General features: G+C 54.3%; 1 protein-coding gene across 3 annotated transcripts; it reads right to left on the minus strand.

The window, feature by feature from the left end:
• Positions 1 to 4,365: 4,365 nt before the first annotated feature.
• On the minus strand, positions 4,366 to 9,595 carry LINGO4 (leucine rich repeat and Ig domain containing 4). Of its 3 annotated transcripts, none has more exons than XM_027604042.2 (2): positions 9,519 to 9,595; positions 4,366 to 6,993 (listed from the first exon to the last, which is right to left on the minus strand). In XM_027604042.2, the coding sequence occupies exon 2, from the start codon at positions 6,978 to 6,980 to the stop codon at positions 5,199 to 5,201; it is 1,782 nt and encodes a 593-aa protein (XP_027459843.2). In that variant the 5' UTR covers positions 6,981 to 6,993; positions 9,519 to 9,595; the 3' UTR covers positions 4,366 to 5,198. The 3 variants fall into 3 exon arrangements, with proteins under 3 accessions (XP_027459843.2, XP_027459841.2, XP_035583014.1); XM_027604040.2 differs by having other exon boundaries at positions 4,366 to 7,065; positions 9,519 to 9,552; XM_035727121.1 differs by lacking the exon at positions 9,519 to 9,595 and adding an exon at positions 7,515 to 7,575 and having other exon boundaries at positions 4,366 to 7,065.
• Between the last annotated feature and the right edge of the window lie 792 nt (positions 9,596 to 10,387).

Below are 10,387 nucleotides of genomic sequence, written 5' to 3' on the forward strand. Positions count from 1 at the left end.
CTTGCTGCTCACAGAGTGCCCTTCTTGGACAACAGGCAAACAATCCAGGCAAACAGTATTCAACCATCTGGGTTTTTAGAAAACAGCACTCATTTCTCCCTTTGTCTGTTGAAGGGGTTACCCCTTCCTCCCCCATGACTCAAGGCTCTGCATCTGAAACCAGCAATCCAGAGGGTGGGCCTTAGTATCAGCAACTATGTTGTGTTGCTCTTTAGTCTTTAGATCAGATTGATGGATTGTGGCGGGGGTCCTCTGCTTCTCTGGCCTCCACCACTCAGCTCTGTGTCTTCCTCCTTAATTCTCCTTACAGAGCAGTTTGGAGGAAGAGGACTCAGGAGTCTCTGGTATCAAATGCTCTCCATCCTGAATCACCACCACACTCACTTCTTTGAGCAAAAGTCCCTCCCCACCCCGAAGTCTCCTGCCTCCCCCTGAGAGATAGAAGCTGGTAGGAGGAAGGGAACAGGGGCGGGGAGGGCTGCTCTGATCTGTGCTAACATCCACTCTGTCCTATAGTCCTTCCCAGCCTTTTCCCCGTGCCTATGATGGACCCGGGAGAGGACAGGCAGGCCCGTCCTCAGCCTTCCCCACCTCCAAACCCCCACCTGCTGCTTCTCATGGCAGAGCTTCTTCACCGGCATTCCATGGAGCCTGTGATGGTTTCAGGGTGACTGAGGACAATCTCTGAGCATTTTTGTTCATAGCTCACTCCAGGCATTCTCAGAGGGGTCTGTGACTCCAAAAAGCTGTGGATCATTGCCTTGCAGGGCTTGCATCCTTGAATCAGGGATCCAGCATAGCAAAGGAAATAGAGAAATTGGAATATATCAGGGACCAAAATGGGGAGTGCCCAAATGCTTCCCGAGTATCTTGGGGTCCAAGCTTCTCTCAGCTTAGGTGAGACCATGTCTGAAATGGAAGAGAGGAGGCTGGAGGGAGGGGAGGTTGAGGTAACCTCAGGAAGGCTCTGTCAAGCAGGGGTAGGCAGAAGGTAGGCAAATTCTTCTTGATCTGAAATAGCTCATAGATTGTTCTGTCACACTAGAAATTCCCAAGCAACCTAAGATAACCTAAGAGGTTGTTGAAGTTAGAACCCAGAAAAGGACCCAGGAAATCTGAAGCCTCCAAAATGTGAGAGACTCTGTTGCTGGCATCCAGGGTTTCAGTTCAGTGCACCTGATCCATGGAATTTCTGTCCTTTTCTGCCAGTCTCTGGGGCAGAGGCAGAGAGGACATTTGGAGAGGAAACTGAGAAAGGGTAACAACCAACCAAACAACCCTCAGCTTCCTAAGTCAGGTACCTTAGTTCCTGAAGGCAGGGGAGGACGAACAGCTGGCCTCATCCCCCTAAGAGACTTGTTCTGAGTGGTGGGGTAGAAGAGGACCTGGGTAAGGCCCTTCAGCAGAGAGGCCCTGGGGATGTGTCAAAAGAGCAGGCAATGACTAAAGCAGCACACCTGGTGGAAAGCATTTGGGTTTTGAGTCCGACAGCCCTGAGTTCAAAAACAGATCCCTCACTAACTAGCTGTGTGTCCTTGAGCAAATTCCTCCATCTGTTTGACCCTGGGGAGAGCCTTTATTGGGTTGCCCCCACCATGGGGACTGTAACATCCCTGCACATGCGCACACACCACAATGCACGTGTTCCTGGTTGCATTTACATGCTACTTGACACACACACACACACACACACACACACACAGCCTGTACAGTCGCACCTGGGCTGAGGGTTCCTGGTTGCATTTACACGCTACTTCACACACACACACACACACACACAGCCTGTATAGTCGCACCTGGGCTGAGGGTTCCTGGTTGCATTTACATGCTACTTGACACACACACACACACCACCAGCACGTGTCCCTGGTTGCATTTACATGCTACTACACACACACATACACACACACGCACACACACTCCCGGCCTGTACAGTCGCACCTGGGCTGAGGGTTCCCAGGCAGGTAAGATAAGGAACTGCTTGCTGATGATTGGACAAGCTGTGGAAGTGCTCATCACAGTGACCTTGTCACATCAAAGGGCTTTAGGAAAAACTGTGTAAGGAAAATAAGGGGTGGTAGTGGGCGGTAGCTCCACAGGCATTTTCCCCAGGGTGAATATGCTTCTCAAGGGCTCCTTCCTCCCCCCCACCCCCCCGCCAAGAAGGCCCTTGTCCATGCCCAGACGTGGAATGTCTGCAGCTGTGCTGTCCAGTAGAGGGGCACTGGCCACATGTGGCTTTTGAGCACTTGAGAGATGGCTAGCGTTACTGAGGAATGGAGTTTTTTAAGTTTATTTCAGTTTAATTACATTAATTTAAATGTTAAAACTGATACTTGATTTAGTTATTGGAAAACTTGTAATATATTTGGAACAACGTAGATGTGTGAATCTACTTTTTCAACAATGAATTTTATTTATTTACTTTTAAAAGATTTTATTTATTTATTTGATAGGCAGCGAGAGAGGGAACACAAGCAGGGGGAGTGAGAGAGGGAGAAGTAGGCTTCCTGCCGAGCAGGGAGCCCGGTGCGGGGCTCGATCCCAGGACCCTGGGATCATGACCTGAACCGAAGGTAGACGCTTAACGACTGAGCCACCCAGGTGCCCCTCAACAATGAATTTTATGAAACCTAAGAACAGCTCTGATCTTTCTGGGGAAAATTTAGGGATTGAACTGAAATGTGCTATAAGTGTAAGCTATACACTGGATTTCAAACATGTAATGTGAAAAAATAATGTAAAATATTTCATTACTAATTTTCATACTGATAACATGCTGAAATGATAATAGTTTGGGTACCCTGGGTTAAATAAAATATAGTATCAAAATGTAATTGTATCTGGGTCTTTTGCTTTTTAAACATAATACTAGAACATTTGAAATTACGTGGGTCACTCACATTCTATTGCTATTGGACAGTGTTGCTCTAGAGACTCTGGGACTCGGGCAGCTGCATCTCCTGCTCTAGGGCACATCGTCTGTCCCCCACTGCCTCTGGGGGCTCCCCAGAAATTTGTCTGCACACCAATGCTGCTTCCGCCCTCTCCTGCATTGCAGAGTGGGCAACTAGAGTAAGAACCTCTAGTACTAGAACTTCAAGTCCTAACCTAGTAAGCTGCAGGTAGAAGATCTTGGAGAAGAAAGGGCTGTGCCAACGAAACCTTTCCGCTGCCTTATAAACTGGAGAGGGGAGATTGCCAGGATGTAAGAGAATTGTGTGGGGGTGGTGGGGGTGGGGGTGGAAGCGCAGGGATACTGTTTTCTCAAGATTGTTGGGTTTTCCAGCCTCACTCTCCAACCTGCTGGGTTCTCACCTCTGGTCCACTCCCATATCCTCACTGGGCCCCACTGACCCTGCTGGTCAAGTCTGACTGCCTCCTGGAGGGCATCTGCTCCTCTCCCCTGTCAGGGACAGTTTGAGCAGGGAATCTTCTAAGGAGTGGAGTCTCCTCAAAGCAAGGACATGAGCAGCAGGAATCGCTAGGAAACTCATGATGCTTGCTTATTGAGGGATGGTTGGGGGCTCTTGAGGGCAGAGGGGAGCTAAGGACACTGAGCAGATGCTGCTGCAGAGAGGCTTTCCAGGGCCGCATGACTCCCCACTTCTCAGTCCCTCCTCCCTGCCCCTCCTCTCCCTTCCCTCCTCCCTTTTGGATGATGCTGAGGCTACTGCCTCTCAAATCTCTCCTTTTCTCTGGCTCTGCCTTGCCTTCTATTTGAAGCACACTCAGAGGCAGTCAGCATCTCCTCCCACCCCACCTCTGTACCTGGGGTCTCTGTTCGGCAGTGACCTCTATCCAGAGACAGCTTCCTACTGGGCTGCACCAAACGGAATAAGGGGCACCAGCAGAAATGGAGTGGAAATTAACTAGGCAGCCAGATCTGCTGCCCCTCTTCCCTCCCGCTTTTCACTACAGTGTGTGGGGCCCCTTCCTGCCTGTTTCCTTCAAGCCTGGTCCTGCCAGGTTCTGGGACTCTCTCCTAGGCAACTGCAGAGTCTTGCTTTCGTTAGGCATTTTCTAGGAGTTCCCTTCATACTTTTCCTCCAGAGCACTAGGGATCTGTGTGATTGGGAGATCATGATTAGGAGATCCCAACAAGAGTGAGAAAGAAGGGAAGGAGCTGGGTGTCCTAGGCTGGGATTTCTGCAGTGGGTCCTCTTGGAAGGTGAAGGACCTCTCCTCCAGCTGCAGAGATGCAGAGGACAGGGAAAGGGCTGAAACTGAAACAGACTGGGAGTCTCTCCAGAACATCTCTGGGCCTCCTTCTGTGTCAAACCTGTATGTCAGGCAAGCCCATTGGGATACATGCTCAGTGGGCAGGCAGAAAGGATAGGGAGGGAGAAATTTGCTAGCAATGAATGGGGAGAAAGAGTGAAATAAACAAAACTCCCGATATCACACTTCGTTTAGGCTGCTACTGTCATGGCCATTTGGCAACAAGTTTAATGATGTGACAGATGGGGCACGTATTGGAGGCTCATGCAGACACAGCACCAATGTGTAGTCTGTCCCTCCTCCCCCATTGCACACTCACATCTTCTTAGCCTGAGGTCCTTGGCCCTAGTTCCTTGTGCCTGGGAGGGGACAGAGCAGAAAAAAGAGGGACACTGCCTGGTTGAGGAGCAGAAACTCTTGAGAAGCAAGCAGCACTTCCCAGCCTCATCTCTGCAATAATTGTTTTTTTTTTAAAGATTTTATTTATGTATCTGACAGAGAGAAACACAGCGAGAGAGGGAACACAAGCAGGGGGAGCGGGAGAGGGAGAAGCAGGCTTCCCGCCGAGCAGGGAGCCCGATGCGGGGCTCGATCCCAGGACCCTGGGCAGACGCTTAATGACTGAGCCACCCAGGTGCCCCACCTCTGCAATAATCTTATAACTGTGGTTGGCAGTCGGTAGTGATTGTTAAAGGGTGTGTGTGCGAACAAGTAGACTGGAGTCTTGGGGCTGTTTCCTGCTTTGTGTCAGGGGGATGGGTGGGTAGGGCTGGGCTGACTATGGATGTACATCTCCTGCCCCCTGGGACCCTCAAACTGAAAAGCAGGGGGAGGCAGACCATCGGGAGGCATCATTAGCTGCTGGCACGATGCGGGCAGGTGTGGAACTAGGTTCTGGTCCAAGCAGCCTTGGTTTTCTTTCTTCTCTTTTGGTATCTGAAGCTGGCTTGGCTGGAATTCCAACATGGAAGTAAAGGTCAGAAGAGCTTGGCAGTGACCCGGTTACCCCCAGAGTTCTTATCCCCAGAGGGCCGAGGTGCCACAAAGTCAAAGGTCATGTGATGTTTGACCCGGCCTTTGCCCTTGCTCCAGAGGGCAATGAGGCCAAAGCAGAGGGTCACTGAGGTGAGGAAGGGGAGGAAGCCAACTGCCAGCACCATAGCAACACCTCTGCTGTCCAGGAAGAAGGGCCCTGGGATCCCTGGCATGGTGATATTGGGGTCAGAGAGAGTGCCGTTTGGTGGTTCAACTTGGATTACTTCTAGCCAGGTCCTCAGGGAGTCATTCCCAGCAACATTGCTGACCACACAGACATAGGCCCCTCTGTCCTGTAGCTGCACTGAGCGGATCTCCAGCGTCCCATCCTCTAGGACCCTCACTCGCCCAGCCCTTCCCAGCCAAGCCCCCTGAGGCCTCATCCAGGAGACAGTCGGGGCTGGGTCCCCGTCTCCAGAGCAGGAGAAAACGGCATGCCCCCCCTGCTCTGCAATAACCCACCGCGGCCCAGACTTCCGGATCAGGGCCGGCTGGCAAGTGAAGTGCCCGGGAGGTAGGATGTCTGAAAACTCCTTCAGGCTCTTGCCCTGCACGGGCCGGGGGCTGGCACAGGCGGGGGGCGATGAGCCGAAGTCCAGGTGGCCACGGCGCCGGAACAGCCAGAGAAGGCGGCAGTCACAGGTCAGGGGGTTGCCAGACAGCCTCAGGGTGACGAGTTTGTCCGGAGAAGGAAATGCCGTTTCCTCTAGAGTCTGCAGGGCATTGTCTGCCACGTCTAGGAGGTGGAAAGCTGTCAGGCCGTGGAAGGCGTGGGCGGCGATGGAGGTGAGGCCTGCGCCTGACAGTCGCAGCTCCTGGAGCCGCACCAGAGGACTGAGCCTTCGGGCTGGGATGGCTGAGATGGGGTTCTGAGACAGATCCAGGACCCTGAGGAAGCTCAGGTGGCGGAGCGCCTGGAAGGGCACCGAGCTCAGATTGCAGCGGGTGATGGCCAGGCTGCTGAGATTGAGCCCAACCAGGCTCCCAGGCTCCAGAGCCTCCAGAGATGGCCAGTGGTGGATCTCCAGCTCCTTTAGCTGCCCCAGCCCCCGGAGTGCCCCAGCTGGCAGCCTCCCGATATCCAGTTCTCGAAGCCTTAGGGCCACCAGTGCCGGGAGGCGGGCCAGGGCCAGGCCAGGCACTGTGCTGAGGTTGCAGCGCTCCAGCGTGAAGGTGCTCAGCTTGGCCAGCCCTGCAAAGGCCCCTGGAGCCACAAACACCAGGTGGTTGTCCCCCACCTCCAGCTGCTGGAGGCTGCCCAGCTCCCCAAATGCTCCGTCAAGGAACAGGACAATCTGGTTGAGGCGGAGGTCCAGCAGCCTGAGGGCAGACAGGCCCGAGAAGACCCCAGGCCCCATGATTCGCAGCCGATTGCCCTGCAGCCTCAGGGTGAGTAGGCTTTGGAGGCCGTGGAAGGCTCCAGGCTCCAGGGTGGACAGCTGGTTGTAGCTGAGGTCCAGCTCCCGAAGCAGGCCCAGGCGGGAAAGCATGCCCCGCTGAAGCCCCCACAGGCGATTCCCACTCAGGTCTAGGAGCTCAGTGTCCAGTGGGAGTCCCCCAGGCACAGCCTCCAGTCGCCGATGGGCACAGAGCACTGCCTGGGGCTGGGAGGTGCAGTCACAGGCAGCAGGGCACCCGCCACAGCTCCCTCCAGGTAGGAGGAGCAGGAACAGGAGAGGGGGCCATGGGGGCCAGGCTCGCTTTGGAGCTGTGGCCATAGCCATCCCCTCTTCAGTCCTGGAATAGATGATGACATGGTCCTTTTTGGAAAGTGACTTCAGATGATGGTGACCCTGGACTTCCCCGGGCCTTAGAGGAGAGAGAGATTGAGCTATCTGTCTCGGCGTTGCCAGTGAGGATGGGGCAGACTGGGAGCAGCTCTGGTGGACCACCTCCTTGGGGGCCTCCTGGGCCGCCTCTTTGGGGAATCTCAACTTTCCTCCTGCCCCCAGCCTGGGTAATAGGCCAAGTGCTTACTGGCTCATGGAACCCTAGTTAAGTCTGACTTCAGTGGGCAAAGTTCTCTGTGTATGGGACAGGAAGCGAGGAAGTAATTTTGAGTGTTCCTGTAATGCGTTTTTCCTGTATCTGTGAGATCCAGGAATACCTCCGGTCCCTTCTCCCTGATACTTGTTCTCCCCAAGCTCTGTCCTCCCCCTCTCTGCTGACCCTTGTTCTCCCGTATTATCTGCCCATAGCTTTGTCTAAGGCTCAGAGGGAATCACATCCTTGGAGTCTGATTGGAGCGAGGTCCTCACCTTGACTGAGTCCTCCAAGGGAAACATGCTCAGCTCTGCTCCCCCAGGCTGTACTTATTGCCCCTCTGCCCTTCTGCAGCCTGGTTCAGGGCCTGGGGCCCTGAAGTAGCAAGATCCAATCTCCCCAAAATGCCTGTGTGGACAACAGCCAAGCTGCACCTCAGCCACAGCACAGATGCAGGGGGCACTTAAATCCCTCACAAGAACCCTAGGGGCGACCCCTATAGATGACACTGGGGTGTATGAGGGACCCAAGGGATGCCCAAGTTCTGAGTTTTGTTGCTTGGTCCTTAGTCTCAGGCTTCTCTTCTGTTCCTCCTCGATGGTGTTTTGATTTAGTCCAATGTGTGAATCTGAGGGAGCTCTCTAGTTCCCTTTGGGCTCAGCTGTCTGAGTGATACACAAGAGACAGACTGTGAGCCAGGGAGGCATAGACAAGTGAGAGACACCACCTGGCCTGGTGCTGTGGGTGGGGAGCGTGCGAGCCCTAGGCTGGCACAGCGATCTCTGGGGGAGGCCATGTGCATAGCCTGTAGACTGCAAGTGGGTTTCTGGGAACCCAGGGCCTGGGCAGAATCAGGATGATGGTGAGTAGAATGGCCATCAGGGACTGACTGCGGTGCTAGAGGAGAAGGGGCCTGGTAGTTGGTGAACTCACCCTCAACTCTGTTCAGTGTCAACAGGACATTGAACAAGGGAGGGGAGGTATTGGAATTGGCAAGGGAGGGCTAAAGAGATGGGATGAGAGACAAGTGGTGCTCCCTGGGAGGCAGGCTGCCCGGGTTTCTTTCTAGCTGCAGATCCAGATGGCCTTTGGGGCTTCAGGCTGTCTGGGCCCTGAAGGGTCAGCTTTCTCCCACACGCCCGATTTTCTCCCATGTGGAACTTAGGAGAGGCAGTTTAAGACTTCTTCCCATTCAGGGGGATCACATCCCTGGATCCTGATTGGAATGAGGCTCTGCAGCCCTCCTTTAGACGGGCTCTTCTGGCGGCTCTCCTGCTGTGGTAGTGGGAAACTGAAGATCAGAGAGGCAGAGGGATGCAGGACACTGTCCCCAGGCTTGGGGTGAGAGAGAATAGCACGGGGCAGGCCAAGGCTACTGACCAGGCTCCTCTTGTCCCCAGCCCAACCTAGCAGGTCTCTCTGGCTTGTTGAGAGTTCTCCTGGGACAGACGTGTCCCAGTCCCCCTCATTCTCCCTGTGCCTGTTCTGGGAAGTCCACCTGACAGCTAGCTCTCTATCACTACCGCTGCAGTTCCTGCTCATCCTTTTTGCTCTGCATTCAGCAAAAGTGCAGTGAAGCATGTAACCCAGCTTCCCTTCCTCCCATTCCCGTGAGTTTCCTCTTAGTCCCCAAAGCCTGCTGGGCCAAGGGCTGGGGGATCTGGGGACAACCCCTTTTCTTTATTTATAAGGTGGCTAATTTAATCACAAACTTCCCTTGCCAGTCTCCATGGCTACGGGACTGGCTTCTAGCCACTTTTGCAGGAAGAAATGGGTGTCAGAACCACTTCTTTCTTTAAATGGGGTGGGGTCTGGGGCATCATCTCTTCAAGGAACAGGAAGCTTTCTTCTTCTTGTGTCTATGTGGTAGTCCAGAGACACATCTGAACCTGGATATCCCTTTTTAAGCAGACCCGACGGAGGCATGGGGACCTGCGTGGGGAGAGGGCTGTTGGTGGGGGGGGGGGATTTCTGGAATTTCCACACTGAAATGTGGAAAAACCCTTCCCAGAGGTAGAGGAAGCACTGGGGAGATGGTAGAGGTCTCCTTAGAGTCCTTCCCCACAGGGGCCTCTGGGACATTTTAGTTTTCCCATCCAAGTCCGATGGGGCCAGGATCAATGGCTGGCTGGGGGCGGTGGGGGCGGGGGCAGCTGGCAGGGAGGGACAAGGGGGGCACAGACCCTCTAGCCTGACAGGCCCGCCAGTCTGGCCTTGTCTTTGAGAATGTTACAGAGAAGGGCAGCTGCAGCCTCAGGACAGGAGGTGGGGTCGCTTACCGGAGAAGCTGGAGGGCGGCATCAGGTTGGACACTGCATCTGTCCAGGGCTGGGGACCGTCCCGCTGAGGCTGCACCCCGGGGTGGGGCGGGGGGGGGGGGCTGTACCTCCCGGCGTGCCTCACTCCCCGCCGCCCCCGCCCACTGTGGCCGCTGCTGCCAAGACCGAGGTAGAGAAAAGAGCCAGAAAGCATTTCTCCTTTTTTTTTTTTTCCTCTCTCTCTTTTTAAACCAGGCGAGAATGAGTCTGCAGCAACCCTGTTGGTGCAAAATAAATAAATAAAGCCACCAGGGAGGGCTGCAGCAAGCGCCTCACAGGATGGCGGGGGGAGGGAGCGCAGAGGGAGACTTGGGGGTGCAGGAGGGCTCAGGAGGGAGAGGCGGCCAGCAGCCCAAAAGGGTCTCTTGTGGACATCCTGACTCCCCGCTGGGGAGCTCTGGGGCCAAGCACCTCCCTCAGGGGTGTCTTGTTAGTCTCCCAGATGCAGGGAGATTCTTTGCAGCCTCTCACTAAATGTCCCCCATGGGTATCATTTTGTGGGGAAAGTTCTCAGTCCAGAACATCTGCTGTGGAGCTTAGTTCGAGACTCCTTTGGTGGGGGTTCCTGAGGAGCAGCTCCCAAGCCTCCCTGGGGGGCTGCTCAGAGTGGGGGCTGCAATCCTTATGATATTCATGGGTTGCTGGCCTAGAAACCTGGGTCTCCACACGGGAATGAGACAGGAGAGCAGCTTGTCTGTAATGTGATTTAAGAACCCCCACCCCTGCCCCTGCCACACATACCTCTGGCCTTTAAAATCATTTTATGAAGAATAGCACAAGTTGGGGTTTATGTTTAGCCAATTAAACCCCTCCCCCGAGAGGAACACAGC

This window comes from Zalophus californianus, chromosome 4, assembly GCF_009762305.2.
Source record: "Zalophus californianus isolate mZalCal1 chromosome 4, mZalCal1.pri.v2, whole genome shotgun sequence".
NCBI lineage: Eukaryota > Metazoa > Chordata > Mammalia > Carnivora > Otariidae > Zalophus > Zalophus californianus.

Bases quoted from the DNA above. Each gene is read 5' to 3' on its own strand.
- LINGO4 (XM_027604042.2), bottom strand. From the start codon at position 6,980: ATGGCTATGGCCACAGCTCCAAAGCGAGCCTGGCCCCCATGGCCCCCT.